The 21,840-nt window shown below is 39.7% G+C and overlaps 1 protein-coding gene across 1 annotated transcript; it reads left to right on the top strand.

Annotated features, from left to right (window-relative positions):
* The first annotated feature begins 59 nt into the window (after window positions 1-59).
* On the top strand, window positions 60-21,523 carry cnsta (consortin, connexin sorting protein a). Its single transcript, XM_041941644.1, has 13 exons — window positions 60-134; window positions 3,161-3,238; window positions 3,568-3,951; window positions 5,197-5,924; window positions 8,207-8,237; window positions 9,629-9,715; window positions 11,285-11,366; window positions 12,158-12,179; window positions 12,352-12,418; window positions 13,762-14,312; window positions 14,956-15,150; window positions 16,618-16,771; window positions 16,995-21,523. Exons 2-13 carry the CDS (start codon window positions 3,226-3,228, stop codon window positions 17,201-17,203), a joined length of 2,523 nt encoding a protein of 840 aa, XP_041797578.1. The 5' UTR covers window positions 60-134; window positions 3,161-3,225; the 3' UTR covers window positions 17,204-21,523.
* The last annotated feature ends 317 nt before the right edge of the window (window positions 21,524-21,840 follow it).

The following is a 21,840-nucleotide window of genomic DNA, read 5'->3' as shown; positions in this document are numbered from 1 at the left end:
TGTCTGCACAGGCATGATGACAGCGGTAGCAACGACCCCGACTGTTTGTCAGTGACACCTAGAATCAGTACAACGACTTCCCCTGCTAAGTGTCTGATGCCCGAGCTCTTACCATTCAGTCAACCTTGCCAGCCGTAAGTACTATGTGACTGTTTTGTGTCGCAGAAGCTGTAAAGGTGTAGTAAGTTGAAAGCCATAGCTTTAGTGTTAAGGGTACGGTGTATGTTTCAGAGGTTTTGTCCGCGGCGTGGTGCCCAGATGTGTCTATAATCGGCTAGCTCACCTTAGCTAGCAACAGCAGCATACATTACTTTAACGTTACATACGTTAACGCTAACGCATTTGTCGCTGAAATATTAGGCAGTGCTATTTAGCAAAGCTAGCTTTGTCAATAGGCAGGCTTTACTCAGACGTTTTTCACCAACTCGATGAAAAGGTAGAAGCCTGTCAAGAATCGTAACGATAGCGACCAAGCTGATCGCCAGTTAAATATTTTAACTGTCAACATATGCTAGCTACCGATTTTTAGCTAAGCTACAATATCTAGGTTAATTCTTCGACGTGTTATTAACCGAACCAGCTTGAGCTATGACAGTCACTGTTTGCTGTCATTGTATGTGTGTTTTATGTCACTGCCTGTCACTTGCATGTGCTGTACTACGGTTCATCAACTTATCCTACATTAGCTAACGTTAAAATATGACGCCATGGACACTACCTTTAGTCAACCTTCTAACTAGCTAGGTGGAACATCTTTGGTCGCTAGCCTAAGTTACTAACTCGCAACAGTAATGCCCCACCTCTTTAAATGACCAGGGCAGCTACTGCAAATTGCTAACTTCCTACATTTTTAGTGAGTTTAGCTAATTTATACAGCATCTATATGTAAAACCTGATATTCAGTGTCAGTTTATTTAACGTTTTTTTCAGTCATTTTCCCGTCTGTAACGTTAGCCCTGCTGACTGTTCTTGTCCGCTGTTTGTCCCTTCCTGTCTTTCATTATTTATGGTCCCCTGTGGAGTAGGACACAGACAAAAAGAGGAGAGGATGGATGGTTGTATGGACAGATGGCTCTTTGGGAGAGGGATGCTGAAGGATACTGTAGATAGATGCAAAACAAAAAACTAACACAAAATTCAGAAAGCATAAGAATTACATGACAGGTACAGAAACACCAATGTGTAATCTGGAGGGTGTTGGCACTTAAGCCTTAATGTCCCAGTTGTTTGTCATGGTCTGTGTTTTCTTCAAGAGGGACATTTAGAGCTTGTAGTAACTCCAAACCAGTCTCTCATCTTGTACTCAGCTTTATTTGTTGCTCAAAGCCATGTTAAATGTCATACATTGAGATATACACCTATCCCAGATTGGGTTGTCTCTTATTAACAGATAAAAGCGCATGCCACCCGGAGGCAAGATGGTTATGTTATCCTATAGGTTCCTACCTCCCTTTGCAGACAGCTGTCCTCAGTGGTGATTTGTTTATGGGCTCATCTTCCAAGGTATTTCTTTGTGACACTTGTACTTTTGTGTAAAAACCGTCCATTAGACTTAACTTAATAAGAATATGGACACAGAGAACCAAAGTTTTCCTGACTTTCTTTCTAAATGTTGGTGTAGTCTTACAGTATAAGGGGACAAACAAGGTTACGGGACGAACAATTAGCTTGGTGCTGCAGGAAACCAGGACAGCCTTATTCCTCTGAGATAGACTTTCATTAGCCTGGATGTGAGTATTTGTGGTTATGAGGTAAAGATATTTCGAGAATCAGTGAAACATTTTTGTATGTTTAACTGACTGTCGGCACTTTAAGGTACTATACATTTTTAGATTTTTAATTTGATAACAATGGCATGTCTATTCCATGTGTATATGTTGAAAGTGACTTTGACTGCAGTCTGGAATACTCAAAATTATGTTTCAGTGCCTCACTAGCTTTACAGTATGTGCCCTTAGTAATTGTTGTGTCACACACTGGAGTGCATGTGTTTACAACGAGTGCCGCCTAGAGATTTGTTGGAACCTACCCTAACCTAGTTTTTGTACTTATTTGTGTTAAGTTTGTTGCTGAGTCAACTTTGAACATAAGTAAGGCATTAAGATTAAAAAGCATGCTATTGCAAAATACTGATTTGCACTCTACACTGATTTACCAGTTTGTATAGTTGCACAACCTACTGCAATCCAGTGCAGCTGCCCTGCAATAAATCATGTCTGAAAAGCTTATACTTTTAACTCTATATTCGTTTTTGAGAATGTATTTTGTTGTGTTGTTATTTTGGATTACTTTGCATTTTGTTACTATTTTATTACGTCTTCCTAATGTATGTAAATGGAGGCAGACAATATAAGATTTATTGTATCTCAATGTATTTTATCATACATCACTTAGCCACTTACCTCCCTTATTTTACTTTTTTCTATTCTACTCTAGGCTCACGTTGTAAATTGTCATGCTTACCGCCTTCCATGTCATAAATCCTTCCACAATAAATTAACAAAGCCAACTTGTAAATATCATAGTGTTGCTCTCTCTCTCTCTCTCTCTCTCTCTCTCTCTCTCTCTCTCTCTCTCTCTCTCTCTCTCTCTCTCTCTCTCTCTCTCTGTAATCCTAAATAAATTCTAATTCTAATTTGACATTTAAATTCCCTTTCTTCTTGTGGACAAATAGATGTTGACAGACAACTTGCAGGATGCTATTGTGCTTTAGATAGGGAGTAAAGCAAACATTAACAAATCTAATCCTCTGCAGCCACACTGCACAGTGTTAGGCTAGTGAGCGGTTTCTTACAGGTTTAGGACTTGAACAGAGTTTTTTTTTTTTTAAATAGTTGTTTGTTTTGTTCTTTTTCTATATTACACCTCGTCCAGTTCATATCTTAAGACTTAGTGAAGTGTTTTGAAATTCACATAATGTCTACATATTCTGCTGCAGCACAAGGTGTTGGCAGGACCGTTGAACTACGAAGCGTTTTTACAATCTCTTTAAGCCCTAGGGTTTGTTTGAAAACTCAGGAATGATGCTAAACTTGTTTGGTATCTCTCCCTTTCTCACTCTCACTGTCGCCTCTGAGTGGAGTCTGATTTTATCCATGTTTCTCATATTTCTCTCATTCCCATCAGCCTGTGTTTTGTCTCATTCTCCTAATCTCTACAGGCTTAAAGAAAGGTTTGTCACTGACCTTCAGGCAGAAAGGTCAAACGTTGTGAGGGTGGTACCAGATGGATCATGGTGGTAAGTGTTTAAATTTTACTAAAGCATATCGAAGAAATATATCAACATACTTATGTACAACAACCACAAAACCACAATATAGATATTTAATTGGGTGTGTTCCATAGTCAAAATAACATAATCCAAATGCTGCACAGAATATGGACAACTGGGTGTGGTTTCTTTTTCTGTGCTGTGGCTGCTTTGCCTTAAGTTGCAACTGACATGTAATTATGGAGTAAAAATCAACTGAATGACATTGATACTGTAGAGGAACTCCAGATGTTGTTTAGGTTTCTTACTTCACTGATATTATTTTACTTACAACTGATCCTTTATTTTATCTCCAGGTCAGTTTGAGAGGGAGGACATAGGAATGTCTCAAGTTCAGGTGGGCGGGGTTGACCTCTGTGATAACCTATGCAGCCCCGAGCCTCTCACTGCCCAAACTCGAAATCTCAATGAGACAAACACGCTCGCACAGACTCCAAGTCTCTCTCCTTCACAAAAAGAAGACACAAGGGGGCGTGGGCTCATCCAAAAAACATCTCTCAGAAACAATGGGAAGGACATGGAGGAGGGATACACAAGAGGAGGGAGAGAGGAGGATGAGGAAGAGGACATTGATGAGGTGATGAAGGAAGAAGAGGAGGAAGTGTCAGAGGGATCAAGTTCTCTAATTCGCTGTCAGTCTCCAGACACTCCCATGACTGATTCCTCCTATTCAGAAACTGGTAGGGAACATACACATATGAAAATCAAATTATATACACATATGGACATACAGCTTCACACACTAGTACTGTTTTAAATCTTTTCAGGTTTTTTTTCGGTCTAAGTAATACTTTTTCTGGCCATTTGGGGGCAGTAGAACAAAGCATAGCAAAGCACATATTACCAAATGGAGTTCTGTGTGTGGGGACAGAATTGTGTTTTCCCACATTTGTGTAAATTAAGCTACAAACAACACACAACACTGTATTTTTTAATATGATCAAAGCATCTTATTAGGGAGCCAAGGTTGAACACAAAAAAAATGGTCCTCCAACAAATGTAGTGTGGAAATATTATGTATGACAGTGCAAGATAAGGTGCTTTTAACTATGATTGACCGGTAATCAGAGAAATATGATTGAATATTAATCTAGCGTATTTTCTTTAAGCTAGACTCTTGCTGTGAGTCATTGAGTATTAGCTTTCACACCTTAACTGTGTTCAAGAAGCAACAGTGTAGTGAGGGTCAGGGTCTGAGTTCAGCCTGACTCAGGGTGATCATGTCATAATGAACACATGACTGACAGAGTGAATCATGGGACTGAAACAGGACAAATAAATTGTAAGGAGGCTATATGCAGAGTGAGAGCGATAAAAGGAAATTGTGTGAAGAGGATAAAGAGAAAGATGAAATGACGAGAAGAGAACAAAAGGAGTAGAGAGTAGATCGGTAAACTCCTAGTGTAAAGAAACACTGCTGTATTGGTATGCGTATGTTTTTGTGGTTCAACAAAGTGCAACTGAATTGTAGGGAAACTGCGTGAACCTTTTCTTTGCTCAGTTCTCTGTGGTTTCTAGAGCTCTATCCCTCCAAAAGACAGGTATGATCTTATATCTTAAGTCTAAAATCTAACGCAATCCATCCATCAAACCGCTTGTTTATGGTTTATGGATTCATTAATTTACATTCCTGTACTTAAACGAGTCCTATACTAGTAACAATAAACCATGGTGGTTGATTCTGTTCAACTGGTCAGATCTTCTGAATTTTGTCCCAAATCTAATTGTTAGTGTTGTATTGAGACAGTGCTTAACTCTGATGGTTGTTTTGCGCCTGTGTTCTCAGGAGTTTTAGACAGGTGCTGGTGAATCATGTGTTCTCATCTTGTTCTTCATCTTGTTTCAGTGCTTTCATTGTGCCCTGGTTATTCTTTCTTTCTCTCATTTCTCTTTGTGTTTGTCAATGTCTTTCTTTCCCTCTGTAGGCAGTCTGTTGGAGGGTCCATATCCTTTCAGTCCTGGGACCAGTCCAGAGCCCACATCTCCTGTCATTCCTGTGGTCAGTCCAGAAACTGCACATCCCATCTGTCAAGTGGCGCTGAGCCAGAGTGATGTCGAAGTGGAGTCTCATACCTCCAACACTGAATCAGTTGCCACCAACTCAGGGTCCATTACATTGGGACCCACCTTCACCACGGGGCCTATAGATTCTACTGCACTACCTATGACCTCAGACGCCAGGCCTGCCAGCCCGCCTGAGCAGACATGTATCACAGAAGCTACAGACTGGATAGCAAAAAATACTAGCTTCACTACAGAAGATCTTACCTCATCCACAGAGCCCTTCTTCGACCATGGGCTCTCATGTGCCAGAGGGTTTGCCACTTCATATACAGCACCCAACGCCTCAACTACATTTACAGTTACAGCTTGCACCACAAGGCTCAACACTTCCATTGCCTCCACTCCTATGAGTGCAACAACAGGACCCCTTACCTTTACCACAGGGCCTACAACTACTGGTACAGAACCCACTTCCTCCACAGGACCTCTAATCCCAAATTGGGAACAAATTACCTCCACTCCAGTGCCCACTTGTTTCTCTTTCTCCACCTGCACCACAAAACCTATTCCAAGCCCTGTTCTGCTGGAGTCTCTTGAGCAGTTGGCACAAAGAGGAGATGACACTCACCTTCCACATTACCTTCACCAGGTAACCTGTTTGTCTTATTTCTGGAATATGTCAGATATTGAGAGCTGTGTGTCGTCAGTCACTGATTTGAAAGAAACTCTTCAATGATTTGTTCAAAAAACTCCTGCTGTATGTCATTTAAGGGTATTTTACTTGCTCTCACACTAGTTATTAAATCACTGTTATCCACTCAAAGCCATAATCGGAATGGCACTTTGTACCCTGGGGCATGGGTGTCTTCAGCGTTTATACACACAAACACAACTGCAGACGTGCACACAAGTATGCACATAAACCACACTACACAGAAAGCACACAGCTGTCTGTCTCTGCTCATTACGCTCTCACAGTGTGATCTGCATGACTGGACAAGTATGTTATGGGGTGTGTGAATGCTTCTGCCTGTTCAGTTTGATTTACAAATGTCACCAGGCACACCTGAGCTATGCTCACTGCCAGGCAAACAGGTGTGTATGTTTGAGCTGATGCAGGGGGCACATAAATACACGTATGCTTCTGCCTCTTTTTCACAAACATTTTGGTAAAATGCTGTAGCTGATTTCATAAAAAGATGTGTTGTGGAGAACTCATAAGTCAAAAATGGTATCTTTTTCAGTTTACTGGATCAAAGCATTGGTAGTATGTGGAAAAAAAGTTTTTACCTTAATTTAAATGGCATTACAGCAGTAAACATAGCTTTAAGCAACATGCAAACCCCAACCCTATCCCTTGTTATAAGTCCAAAGCGTGACAGTGGGACATAACATGACTAACTAACTTGACTGAAAAGTCATAAAGTGAAAGGTCATGTAGACACTATAAATGTTGCAAGGTTTTTTTGTTGCTGAAACACACATTTGAAGCTCTAATTGTTTGGTTCTTTTGGATTGCATTGTAGAGTTGCCACAGTATGAGATTTAATTTCTCAGAATATATCATGTCACAGTATCATATAGTGCTACACAATTATTAGTAATTATTAGTTAAGATGACCCTTACAGGGCTGACAACAGAAGGGTTTTTCTGGTTGAATAAAGGCTTTTTTATGATTTCACAAAATATTTCATGTGAGACATAAAGCTTTTTTTTTATAAAATAATTCTCATACAGTAGAATGTGCATGATATGATAACCGTCAGTCAGTCTTCATACCATGGTATACCATGGCAGCCCTACTAGGTTAGGTGAAGGTTCCTGCAGGGCACTCATGGGCATGCCCACAATCACTATGTTCACAGTGGTGAATATGGTATCCTAATTCTCTGCTCAACTTTAGGTAAATCTTAAAATATAACAATAACAACCAGGTTAAAAAATGGAATTGAATGTGAGTGTTACTGTTTTTAAATTTAGAATTCTGTGAAAATTTTAGATGGATGGATGAATTTAAGAATTCTATATATACGAATGAAAGTAAGATAAAATAGTACGATACACTGATTAAGTTATAAAAATAAACTGCAAACTGGTTTTAAGAGAGAGAGAGAGAAGAGAGTTTTGGAAACCAGCCAGCCCAATTAGCATAAATATGAATTGTTGGAGAACCAACAGAGAATGGGCAAATTGTTCTGACTTCATTGAAAATGTCTAGAAAAATTACAGCAAAATTTTCATTACATTCGGTTTCAGTACAGTTACCTGTAGAGGTCACCGCCCCTCTCTTCATTAGAAATGCGAGAACCTTTTGTGCCCTCTTTTCCTCCTCCTCCCCCTCTTCTCTTTCTCTCTCTGTCTCTCTCTCTCGCTCTCTCTCTCTGCCTCTGTCAGACACATACTTCTCTTGTTCTGTGATCAGCTGAGCAGTTTGAAAGCGACACTTGCTGAAGAAAGGTAGAGTGTCTACCATGGTCACTTGTTTTTCTGTCTTGCTTTTCACTCTCACTCTCATTTTCACTCTTGCTGACCCGCTTAACAATTTCATTTGTTTCTAAGATCAGGTTCTGTTTTTCTCTGTCACAGTTAATGATTATAGAAGTCAGGAGTAGTCACAGTTCTGTATGGTGTGCTGTATCTTTGTTCTACATTGGCGTATTTTGTACCTGTTGTACTTTGTCAGATCTCATTTTGGATTGTGTGTCATGTTCAGGAACCAACATGAGGATTAGTTTCATTCTGGTTTCAAATCCCTATTAAAACAGTTTCCCTGATAGATTCTGCACATAACTGATGAGATAGAAGCATGCACTTTATTAAAAGTTATAATCTCTCTCTCTATCTCTCTCTCTCTCTCTCTCTCTCTCTCTCTCTCTCTCTCTCTCTCTCTCTCTCTCTCTCTCTCTCTCTCTCTCTCTCTCTCTCTGCAGATTGCTGAGACCTTTGTCCTTCACAAAGACTGTATCCTTATCATGTCTGTGTCTATAGGGGTTTGGTGGTGGGGCACAGCTTTTATTATAATTTATGCAAAGCGTGTCATACACTTATCTCCTGTGCGCTTACCTTGCTGCTTGTCCATACATGTGTTTTTATTCATGTCTCGATTTCCTCCTTGGCTAACCATTACTGTGTTTTTAATCTGTATTATTTGACATGCTGAACTTAAATCTTCAGGCTTTGGATGGACTTGTTGGCGTAAAGTTACAGTGGGTTACTTGGTGCCTCACTTACTTTATAGACAGTGAGATTAAGATGACAGCAAGAGAAAGAGTAGACAGACTGGAAAAGCACTTGTGAAAAGAGAAGGGGATAAGAACAAACACTGAACAGAAAGAGAAAAGGAAGCAAGATAAGGTAGACATGAAGAGGGGTAATTATAGAGGGTTAATCAGAGAGAGGAAAAGCAGCAGTAGCTGTGTTGGCTTATGCAGAACGTCCAGAGGCTCACAAGGAAAAGAGGCAGAGAGAGAGAAGGCACGTAAACAGAGGGAGTATAGATACTCAGAGAGATTAAACTCAAAGCTTTGTGACATGACAAGAAACCAAACTATTGTATGTTTTCAGAAGAATACGCTTTTGAGATGAGGAAATGTCCTTTCCACATAATTTATTAGTAAATAATGATTATCAACACTTGCTGATACAAGGATCCCATTTAGTGAGATAAAATCATACTAATCAGCTGAACCTTTTCGCTTTTTACAAATCAAAAGGTTCTTAGTATTGTTACGATTACTGATGGTTTATGGTGTAAACCATGAGACCTTACTCAAAGAAGCCTCTGTTTTAAAATTGAAGTGTTGGTTGTCACTGCACAGCACATACACACAACCTGGATACTTTTCAGACACACTCATACAAATGCACTTAAACACTTCCAGTCAATGAAGACCAAGTATAAAGCAGAGTAGGAGGAAGGGATGGGGATACATGGAAGACAGGACACTGAGCTTGAGACAGAAATGGAAATTTTGACAGAGCTTCAATCTGAGGAAGGACGCAGTGGGAGGGAAGAAATGAACGGGCTAAAGAGTAGGGAAAACGAGCTTAGCTATGTCAAGCATGTATTGAGGGTTAGTTAGAGAGAGCGAGCGAGCATTGAACCATTTCAAAGAAGGATTGTCTTTTGGCTGTTTGTATCCATAAACATGAGAGACTGAATCCTCAATCTCTTCTGGCCTGACTGTGTTTCCTTTCTCTCTGTCTCTGTTTGTGTGCCTATTTTCTTCAGTCTCACTTTCCTTTCTTTGCCTCTGCCAGCTATACTGGTTCGTGAACAGTACACCAACAGAGTTTTAGAGGTGCTGTAGTCTTAAAGTGTGTGTGTGTTTTTCTTAACCTGTAATGTTCAGACGAGCGGGCATTATGGTGCATCCAGCTAGAGAGGCTCTATCACCAGAGAGTATTGGACAACCTGAATGCACTACAAGAACAGTGGGGTAACACATGCGCACACACACACACTGCACGTCAGGTTTCCGCATACACAAACGTAGTGCATATTTTTTTCTATGTAAGAAAATACTTATTGTAATATTGTAGATTTAATATGTTGACCGTTTAGAGTCTTTCTTTCTCTGTATACTCTCTTAAGCAGCAGGGTTTAAACTTTGAATCAGGTTTTGAGCATCTAACAATAGAAGATACAGAAGTAGGAGTCACATATCAAGGAATCAGTGATAATCATATGCAAAGAAAAAAATGTGACAATGCAATTCCTATAAGAATTTTAGACAGACCACACACCTGGGTTTTCTCTAGGTTTTTAGAGGGCCTGGGTGTTGTGCAGCTTTTGGGTTTTTGGGGGATTAGAAAATGTTTTGACTCAAAACTGTGCAATTTCACATCTTTTGGAACCATTATTATTAATTATTATTAATAATAATAATATTATTATTATTAAGACAAAACTGTTATAGTCCGAACATTTAATTCTTCTGGAAATGTTTGCCCTATAAAATCATGTATTTATTCACAAATGAAAAAAATATGGCAAACAGCTCACCAATTATTTGTACAAAAAGGGGCATAATAATAATAGTAATAATAATAATAATAATAATAATAGCCTAGACCCTGGGTTACCAACTCCAGATCTCCTGGCGCCCCTACCTGCCAATTTTCTGCCCACTTTTATTAGTAAGCAACCAGTTCTGACTTGGCATTTTATTCAAATAATATATTTCCCATTTGGTGATATTTACCAGTACTTATAGCCAACTTTTGAGTGGCTAGTTGACAAAAGTTCACTTATTGAAAGGTCTCAGCTACTTTACTGTGGGGAATAATGCTAGCTAGCTAGCTCAATAGCTCAATGGTTGCCATCTTTAAAGGGATGGATAAATATGCCCGTTGTTTTCTTAGATGTTTTACCTTGGATGGGAAATGGTGAGGAAGATACCTTAGAAGGCCATGTTTGGCTAGTCACCAAAATGTATTTAGCAATTTCATTGCACTGTTGCACAGGTATCAAACGGCCCCCGCCAGAGAGCTTTTGTGACCCTCATTGAATCTATACCAACCATCCTGTGAAGTGCTGGTAACCCTCAAGTATAACTCTGATTCTGAAACAGCTGGGTCGCTGTGTAAAACATTACAAATGAACTGACATGTGCAAAAACACTTAGCACTGTGCCTAAGATGTATAATAGCAAGGAAGCCCCAACACACCGTCAAAAGAAATAAGTATTGTACTATATAACAGCTGCACTTCGAATTGAGTCTTAAGGGTTCTTTACATATTACTAAATATCATCCCCGTCATAGTATGTGCCCATATGCACAGCTTTTGAGTATAAGACGACTGAACAGTATGACGGCAGCCACTGTGTCCAGCAATATATATTTAATGTAGTTTCAGTGATCAGATAATACAAATTCCATCAGAAAATCAGAAAATTTTTGACCCAGATTATACCCAGATCTATATTTGTGTTGCTCAACTCTTACTCTGCTTTTAACTGTGTTTTAACTATTTTTATCTCTCTGTGTCCCCCCACTTCTCTCAGAGAGTCAGTGTAGAAGGACTTCCCCCAACCTGGCAACGCAGCATCTGGACACTCTTAAACACATCTGCCAGACGCACAGTCGGTCAGTCTGCATGCATGTGGGCGTGCTTGCGTGTGTGTGTGTCTCATCTTTGGAAGTAGTTCAGCGTTGTGTCTTGTTAATAAGCAAACTTGTCACTAAGTACAAGAGTTCATTGGGTTTATACAAATCTATGATAATGTACAAAGTTGACAATTCCACTAAGAGATGCTGCACACAGTTACTCCAGTTACATGTTATTATCTTCTGTTGTGATCTGTTAGTGTCTGTGTGTTGTGTGTGTGGTTGAGTTGTTCAGAGGGAGTGTGTGACGTGTGTCTGTTGTGGTGTGTGCTCATGCAAGTGTAACAAATTAGTCAGGTGAAGCCCACCTTGGCATTTTTCAATATTTAATAGGAAGTCCTCAGTATACTATACCTGCCAGACAAACACCCATTCACACCATACACACCTGCACTTTCTGTATGCTCCTAGACAGGTGAAGCATGTGTGTCTGTTTGTGTGTCTGTATGTATATTTTTGTGTGTGGTAAGCACTGCGGCGATAGTTAAAACATATGGCCCTTTGCTGCTGCTGCTGCACTTTCAGACATTTGAGCCATCACACTACTTGGGTTTCACTTCGCTTAACTCTCGCACACACACACACACACTCACTCACAGTCTCACTCACACACAAGTTGTAATAGCCAGGGAAATGTGTTTGGGCTAATATTAGATCAGGAGAGTAGAGGAGGGTCAACCATCTTTCACGTCTTCATTTCAAAAGCCGAGAACAGACCTGCAATACTCTCACCACCTCACTCTGTCTCCCTTTCTCTCTTCTGTCTATAGACCAAGAGCTAAAGATGCTGTGGTAAGACATTTTGCATTTCAAGTAACTCATGTTCACATGTAAAATATAGTGTAGTGTGCATGCATTAATGGGTTAGATTTTAAATCATGTAACTTGCACATTACTAAACTGTGCTGTGTATGTCAATGTAATAGTTATCACCACATATATTTATTTATTTGTGTGTGTACAGTGTGCGTCTCTGGACATTTTGAGGCCTCCATTAGAAGACGGTGGTGCGCTGCCTCCATGTACCTCAGGTGAGTGAATGGGTGGCAGAGTGGGTGTATTTATGTCAGTGCGTGTGAGTTTGTTGGTTTTGCACGCTTTAGACCAGGCATGTCAAACTCATTCCATAAAGGGCAGTGTGGCTGCAGGTTTTTGTTCCAACCAAGGAGGAGCACACCAGGCCAACCAATCAACATCAAGGGATCACTTAGTTATCAGCTGAAGACTGAGATCAGCTGATTAATTGATTCCAGCCAGGTGTGCTCCTCCTTGGTTGGAATGAAAACCTGCAGCCACACGGCCCTTTATGGAATGAGTTTGACATGGCTGCTTTAGACCATTCACTACAAAACACAAGTGCTCAACACTTTGCGTTCTTCTGCACAGCATGGATGAAAGCAGGAAATTTGTATGAAGACAACACTATTCATTTACAAACAAATTGCTTTATCGTGAAGTGAATTGTTGTCTGGATATGAAATGATCTATATCTGGATATGAGATTTTTTTATTTTGGATTGTGGATATCACACAGCCGTAAGTCAACAATGAATTTTCACACTCATGTTTTGAAATGCTTTGTTAAATTATTTCAGAACATGAATATGAGTTAGTTTTGTTCAGACATACAAAACCATTGGTAGGTTGCCGAAAGCTCTTGTTGAAGTCATGAGAATTTGAATGTTCTGATATTTTGCATGTCCTTAGTGAAATGTTTCATTGATCAGACATCACTGCAAAGTTTATGAGATATTTTCATTTCATACTGTGTTCATGTGCATGTTGCAAACGGCCCCCAATTTGGTCCTTTGGTAATTGTTGAGCCACAGCGGAGTCGACTTGGTAAAAGGTGTGAAATGCATGCACTCAGTAGGTTTGGTGTAGGTTACTGTTGAGGAGAGAGACAGGACATGGTGATGATTAGAAATGTGATGGACTGCAAGGTTAAGGATTTTGTTCTCAAATCAAGAAAGCTTGTTCAATGTACCTGTTGGTATTGGCTCATTGGTGGTGCTGATAAAGGGTCACGCAATCGGCTGTCTCACGGTAAAAGACTGACATGCTCTGTCAATACAGTAGCACTCAAACTGCTTACACCTGTTTCTGTATACTCTGTGATTATATTAGCTTGCAAGAACTTTTATACACAGGAGAGATTGGTGCGTTTTTCTCAGTTGCAGGTAGCTCCTATTGCATTGTACACTGTGTTGAAAAGATGGAGGTTTTATGTCTGTCTGTCTGTCGAGGACCTTGGGTTTGTATTTTAGAGTAGCATATAGCTACATATAGCATATAGCAAACATCACTGTTTTTGTAGAGCATTTATTCTGATTTTATTGATATAAACCCCACTCTCCTTCTCTTTTTCATGCAGCCCATCACCCTGAAGACTCCTCTTGTTCACAGGGCAGCTATCCAGTCATACCCTCCATTATTTTAGCTGATGGGCTCAATTCCCCTGAGATCTCAGCAAAGGACAGGGAAGCCCCAGACAGGCCATTAGAGGGGAGGGAAGGTTTCCATGGATCTCAGCTGACTGACAGGCAGGGCAGTGACAGAGAGGGAAGAGAGGCGGACGGTGGGGTAGGATACACCACTCCAGTCGTAGGAAATGAACTGCACCCCTCTACAGCTGAAGAAATGGATCAGTCCAAGCCCGCAGAGCTGCAGGGAGGAGATTTAGGTCTAGCACCGGAAAAGGAGGCAAAAAGGGAGGAAGAGGAGAGGGACGTGGAGGAGGCAGCTGAGGCTTTGGAGATGGAAGAAGAGGGAGAGGATGAAGAGGAGGAGAAGCAGAAGGAAGGAGATTCTCCTTTTTTTCAGAAAGCTCTCCCAGTGGAGACTCTGGTCAGTGGGGCAGAGGTGGAGGTACAGCAGCTGCACCAAGAAGCCCTAGCTGAGGAGAAGCTACATGAGGACACCCAGGTATACATCAGAATTTTGTGTTTTTGTGTGAGTGCGGGACCTTTACATATACATCTGTTACATTCAAACCGCTTGTCAAAAGAGTTCACACAATGCTGATTAAGTCTATCACTGCTAGGTAAATCTCTGTGTATTTCACAGTTTACCAGAGTTTTAAAATCGGGCATCTGTGGGGACGATCCCATGTTGACGCTCTGGTAGTGATGCGCATTACATCAAAGTCTGTCATTTACGCTATGCATCTGTTAATTCCTAGTTTGTTTGTTTTTGCAGTAATTTTCCACTGTATGTCCCTGAAACGACTTATCAGTTAAACTGTGTCACTAGTACCAGGGCCATCATGGTTGTTTATTTCTGTTGATGAGGTTTGAGTTGCTTTTGTTTTTATAAGTCAAGATAGCAGCTCATGGTAATTACTCAGTTCCTCTATTTATCTTAACAAACCATTGTTGCTATTGCTGGAAATATAAAACAGACCACTTCCTCTATTCCAGATTATTTTTTCATGGGGACAACCTAGCCAAACTTTGTTTTAATGAAATTAAAGTTTGAATTACTTTAACCAGAATTGAGTTACAGCAGTCCGGGGAACAGAGCTGTTGATATGTAAGATAGTTATAACTGCATTCCATTATCACTGCAGGAGAGCACGAAAACCAGCCGGCACCAGGAGGGCCACCTTCCTCACGAGGTTCATCTGAAGCAGCAGGAGCAGGTTGAGGAGGAGGAGGTGGAGGAGGAGGAAGAGGAGGAATATGACTATGAAGTAGAACAGGCTGACATCATCAGAGAAGCGGCCTCACTCGATGACATGGCTAAACTCATCACTGTTGAGGAGGTGTGTAAATCATCATGTCATTGTGCTTTTCTGTGGATGAGAAAGGGAAAGTGACCTCTACAGATTTTTCATATGTTATGTGCAAGTTATAATACATTGATTTGATTATTCTTTAGTATTCATAGCTATTTGTTGATGATTAGCGAGTTGACAGCTTTTAGAAGATTTCTGTATCTGCCCCTATAGGCCCTTTTATAATGGATGGAACAGAGCCATGTTGAGCCCTAATGGTATTACCTAGCCATTACCGTGATACCCAGGAAATGGATTTGTTTTGCAGATATGGAAGCCTATTTCACATTTAACTCTTTTACACTGTGTTAGACTTTGAGAGAAAAGTAGGAGAACTGAAAATATCATGTAGTGTGCCATACACTTGTTAGCTGCTGGCATCTTATCTGATGTCCTGCCTGTTGAGAAAAAAGCTTTTTTATTAGATTTATTCAACAGTGATTATGTCATTACTTGGCTTTAGGCTCAAGTGCTGGTTACTGACTTGTTTTTAAAAGAACAGGGAGCAGCAGAAAGATACCTAGTAGATGGAGCAGACAGAAGAAACTGAGGCACAATGGTAACAAGAGGAGTGACCTCCTTTTATCAGATACTACAGGATGTAGAACAGCCAGGAAGATAGTGTTTAAGCAGTGATAGCAGTGATACTTGAAATTAATGGTAATTTTTGGTTCCGTTTTGGATTCCTGTGACGGGTCCACTCAAGAGGCAGCACTGAAACTTATCATATTGGAAGGGTTTTTTTTAACAATATGGACACCATGCCCAATGCCACTGTCTTGTTGGTCCTGTACTCTTTCAAAAAAATCATCTAATATTACATATTTATAACTATGAAGAAACTGATTATAAACTCAATATTGTCTTTGTAGTGTTTATTATTATAATATATTTATTATTTATTAATTGCTTGTAAGCAGTTTGACTGTAAATCAATGACTTCATTTTGGACAAATCGGTTTAGAGGGGACATTATGACTGTATGATGTAACAATAAGCAGAAGTATTGCTACATATGGCTGCTCCTCTGCCTATCCTTGATAGTCTACCACCACTTGACCAAAGTTCATTTACAGTCATATTATATATATTGAACACTTTTGCATTGAGCCTGGGAAAACGTTCAAGCCATGATGCACATACATTCTCTCATAGGAAAGCAGTATCTGTACTGTATGACTGTGAATCTGCTGGAGAGAGCATTGTTATTCAGATTTTACATTTCATTCATAAGTTCATTACTGCTGATTGTGTGATGTACTGACATCTAGTGGACATGACTAGTGAGAAAGAACAACCTTTGGAAGACAAGTTCTTCCTCATACCCAATGTTATGATGGTATGAAGATATTATGTGTGATATATTTAGTGGCAATAGAGATAGCGTTTATGTTAATATATGCGTCTGTGCTTTCTAGCATCTCTTTGTTTTCTTTTGTTTTTTCCACTTGTTAGATGTCTCCTGCCTCAGGCCTGGTCTCCATATTGAAGAAGCGGAGTGTTTCCGTGGACAGCGAGAGTGTGTCTGCCGGCTCAGAGCCGCAACCCGACAAACCCTCTGCCAAAAGGCGCGTCCGCTTCAGAGTCCCTGATGATGGCTATGAACATGGTTAGTTTGTGTGTTTATTGACTATGAGACTCGTATCTGTCCGTAAACAGTGAATTGCCTCACCACATGTGAGCTCATTTGTAACACTGGCGAATCCACCATGACAACAATGTCAAAAATAGTTAATGAATTCTGGTAACTTCAAGTCAATATTATTAATCTATTGCTCTGTAACTTCCATCCAACACCCCGTGTCTCTCCCTGTACCTCCCTTTCTCTGTAGATGTTGGCGGTGGGGACTCCTGCCTCCTTCTCTTCCTGCTTTGTCTGGTTACAGTAGTGATCAGCGTGGGTGGCACTGCCCTGTACTGTGCTCTGGGCGATTCCCACTCATCAGTCTGTCAGGACTTCTCCAGAAATGCAGACTTCTACATTGGCCAGATACAGCGCGGGATATCTTACATGCAACATTGGTTCAGCCACGGGTCATAGCAGCAAACAGTTTGGAACATTGTGGAACCACTGGCCTTACTGTTTATCACTGTCGGTTCCAGCAGTTCTGACTGCTTCCTGTTTTCTGAGGTAATGGTGCCTGGCAGCTGCTACAGTCTCTGTCCCTATGTGGAGCAAGTGGCTATTATGCTGCCTAATTGGCTGAATGATTATATCAGATGCGGTTGGCATTTGAAAGCCTGCTCTACTGCATTTTTAATGCTGTTTGAATACAATCCCAGGGTTGACTGAGACTAAAAGTCGTAGGTCAGATGTCCCTTCACAACACACATTTGAAAGGGAAAGCAGAGGAAAGAGAGAAGGGGATAACTGGAGAATGGAGACTGCATAACAGAAGAGGAAGAACTGACCTACACCTCTCAACCCTACCAGATTAAATATGTTATAAATTCTCAAACTAGGTTCATGTGAATCATGTGTCTTATTTAACCTGTCAGCCAGTGATGCTCAAGTTTTAAAGTCACTGGTAGATAAATCAATCATGGCTGGATACAAACTTTCACTAACTCACACTGGACATCAAGACTGAGTTCCCTCAGTTAAGAAAAAGAACAAAGTCATCTGCAACCCACTGAGATGTAAAAAATAAATATGTATAGTTTGTTAGCCGGGGGGCACAGAGGTGCTCTCCCCACACACTGCACAAATGGGAAGTGCTCCAGTGGGCATTTTATGGTCTGCTGCAACCACTAGTGTTGCTTTTACTGTTGACTTTTTTAAATCGCAAATGAAATTTTAAAATGAGCAAACTGTTATGTGGTTAATTGGAATGAAATCATTGTCTTAATCGTGTCTTAATCAACCTTTGAATGAATTTTTGGAGTTTAATGTTTGCTTTGTGTCATCTGTGGGGCATTTATATATGGTCAGAAAGAAAAGATTGAAAGGGTTATTTTGGTATTGTAACACTGAGCTGCTAATGGACAACAGGCACATCAGATATGTCCCATGGGGAAAATTACACAGTTCAATTGCATGTAACAACTGTGATCTTAACATTGCATTTGCAATGAGCAGTTGCTGAAGAAATCTACATCCGCTGCTCAGTTATACTCAATGTACTTTTCCCCCCACACACATTTGACATAAGTGTCCTGACGCTGCCCTTGCCTGTATAATTACCAACATTGAGATTTGGAGTGAGGTGACATGGTCGCCACTGGAAACTTTAGTCCAAACTCTGCGTTTCTGGGTTTTAATGAGCTAGATTTAGCTTTGTGTAGCATATGCAACATGTACAGCAACACAGTGCACCTCTGTATGTATTGTTATAAGAATGTTTAACATGTTGCACATAAGACTGGTACATTTTTTTTAGTACACTGCAATATTTCTACAGGTATTTTTGTGTTGGTTCTAGACTTAATGCAGGCTTTACATGATTTAAAGAAGAAACAAACAATATCCATATCCACAAACTTGTTTTCAGGGTCAGTGTGAAAAGTACATGCCAGTATACAGTAGTTATGCACAAATACGTTGAACAGAATGTACTCCACACAGGTCTGGCTAGGTTTGGAATATTTCAGTAAAATCAAAACTGCTAAATAAGAATTGTGCTATTAATGCTAAAAGCAATTACTGAGTGTACTTTAGCAGCACAGGATTGTTATTGATGGACTCATTTGAAGCACTGTTTTGATCCAGCTCTGCCCGCCTACCGTGTGTGTTTGCTGTTCTCAGAGATTCTGGCCATCAGAGTGCGATTGTCAATGTTTTCAGTTTTTCCCAAACTACTTTAGTGCAACTCAGAATGATTTTGGCCTTCTTTAAGACTCGTGTACTTAACATTTGCCATTTTTGTGAAACGCGTCTTAATTTGTTTTGGAAAAAGGCTTACACTTTGTCCGTGAAACCAAGCCTTCACTCTCACACCAGTGCTTTAACTCTTATTTCTAATCATTTTAAAGCAAATGTCAGTCTTATGGGGTCATTTTACTGCTTAATCTCACTGTTCCTTCGTCAGACCTTTAGTTTTTAGATTTCATTTCAACATATTGCAATGTTTGCTGTCCTGTTAATTTTATGTCCTTTCATTTGCTGTAGGAGTGGATGATGCCATAAAAAAATGCCCTAGAAAAACCACATATCTCACAACGGTCTGAATTGTCATGATGTAAAGAAGAAGAAAAAAACAGTATCAAAGAGGAGACATTTAAGAGTCTCATCTATGCATTTATAACCATATTATCTTTCGCATGGTGTGTCACTCACAAAACCCTGAACATTTGTTTGAGATATGAGGTTTTCCCAGGACATAAGTTATTAGTAATAGTAGATTTAATTCTTGTGTTTATTTGCACATGTCGTCTGGCTGGTTCAGATGACTATCACTCAGAAAACCTCTTATTTAATCTTCTGGATGATTTTAATTATTTATAATAGAAGGGATGTCAAGTCTAGGCGGTTCAGGAAAAGGAGATGCATCTTCTTTTTGTTTGTTTTCTTAACTTGATTATTGTCATGCATCAGACATGTTTTTCACCTCTTAAATCACCGTTTGTTCTTAAGGAAGATTTCATGCTCTAACTCTGAATTCCATCTGGGTCATCATTATATGTGGTTTATTTTCATTCATTTTCATCTTTCGCCCTCACACACAAGATTGTTAAAAGCTTCATGTTTCTCCCATCTTTAAGCATAGGATATATTTTCATGTGTTTTAACCAACTGGTTTTTAATAGAGCATTAGAAATGAATGAATGAATGAAAAGTCATGTTTTTTTGTGTGTGTGTGTGTGTGTGTGGATCGGTACCTGATGAAAGCCGTTTTATGACTTGTTTGATGAACTCTTCCACTTTGTTCTTACAGATTGTAATGAGAAGAGGTTTTTATTTTTTCTTGTTAAAACACCTCTTCCCTGTTATGTCTCATGTTAAAGCCTTTGAAAAAAGTTGTTTGTGAGCCTCCATTCTGTCTCTTCTGCAACAATGCTGACCGGTATTCTTGTTCACGCAGAAGGTAATGGGCCAAACTTGATGTTTTCAGATTTTGAAACTGATGTAAAAACGTTCCCAGTTTCAGTGCGCAGAGCTTAAAAGTGTACTGGTGCACAAAGAGTTAAAGTAGGCTCTCTATAAGGCTTACTGTGGATGTGACTGTCTCAGTCATGTAGCAATACATGTAGCCCCTTGTGTACAGCAATGTTACTCTCAACAGCATGTTGAGGACATAATGAATAGACTAAAACTTAAAAGGGCTATGGTCACAAAAGTCCTGCAGTCTCTTTCCTTGCCTCTTTATTTCTTGTCAGTCTGGCTTCTATGACAGGATGTATGTTTAAACTTGCTGGAAAATAAACCTGCCTCATGAGTCAAATCTTTGTTCTGATCAGAAGGAACAGACTCGTCCTCTGTGGAAGCAAAGATGTCTTTGGACCAAGCATAAAAATTGCTTTTACAGTCACATTTTTGTAGATTTGTTCTCTCCTGGAAAGCAGCATGCATAATGTGATTGACCATAGCAAATGTTTGAATCACAAAGCTTGTGGCTCATTCCCAGCTCAGCACATCGAGAAGGAGAGAATGTTTGAAATCACGACTAATTCAGTACTAAGGTTTAAGACCAAATTTGATTTAAAATGACAGGATATTATCACAGAGACACTTAGACACCTTAGTAGCCTCAGTGATGTAGATGGATAGACATATGGATACCAAGTCAAGTATTTAAACACTAGCTAATGGTGTTTATGTATCTTTCTTGCTTTTACTTAAGCTGCAGGAAAATGGAGGAGTTTCAGGAGGATTGTGAGCCTGACATCAGATAGTTTTGCAGTAACAGGAAGGAACAACAGTTTTGATCTCAAATCTGGGAGCTGTCACACTGGGTAAATTTAAATAAGGTTATGTGACTTTACCTGCTTTAGTTGGAGAACTAACAAAGATGCTGGTATTAGCTAATGTTAGACCTAAGCATTTAAACATATTTGAATGACAAAAACACTAGTTGCTAGCTGGCAAACTGAAACCACTGATTCAGAGACGAACACAAGACCTTGATTCTTGAGTTATATTTTCTGCTTCACTGGCATGAATGATACTGTGGCGTCTTGTATCATATTTGATCTACATATATGTTGTACGTTGCATATGCAGAATATCCTGGATTGTGATGCCATTGTTATGTTGAGCAAAATGTAATAGTGATGTCATAGAACCACATCATGAGTTACCCTGTGATTTCCAGCACTAGTGTACTTGTAGCTGCAATTCTCAAAGTAGTGTATTTTCTAAGGTTTTCCTTTTCTTTCCAGATAAAGGCCATATAAGTGAGACACAAGTTACATGTATGTGCAGATGGGAAACAGTTTTTCATCAGTCCAAAAGACTGCAAAATAAGCACATTGTGTACTGTTAATTATTTAGATAATTAATTTAATTGAAAAACTCACAAGAATTAATCTTTAATTGTGTCTCTTTAGTAACCTGGCAGAGCTACAAGCATTGCTGATAATAAAAATGTTTTTGTAAAAAAATAAATGTTTTTGTAATTTGGAATAATCATTTGGGTAAACCTTTAAAAGTTTCAGTGAACATGGTTTTGGAAGAAGAAAGAAGAAATTGATATTGCGTTAAAAAGTTTGTGTAAAAACATTAAGTTAAGTTACCAGGTA

This window comes from Chelmon rostratus, chromosome 1 (genome assembly GCF_017976325.1).
Source record: "Chelmon rostratus isolate fCheRos1 chromosome 1, fCheRos1.pri, whole genome shotgun sequence".
NCBI classification, from domain to species: domain Eukaryota; kingdom Metazoa; phylum Chordata; class Actinopteri; order Chaetodontiformes; family Chaetodontidae; genus Chelmon; species Chelmon rostratus.
Note: the sequence above shows the minus strand (reverse complement) of the source record. Positions and strands in the feature narration are given on the sequence as shown.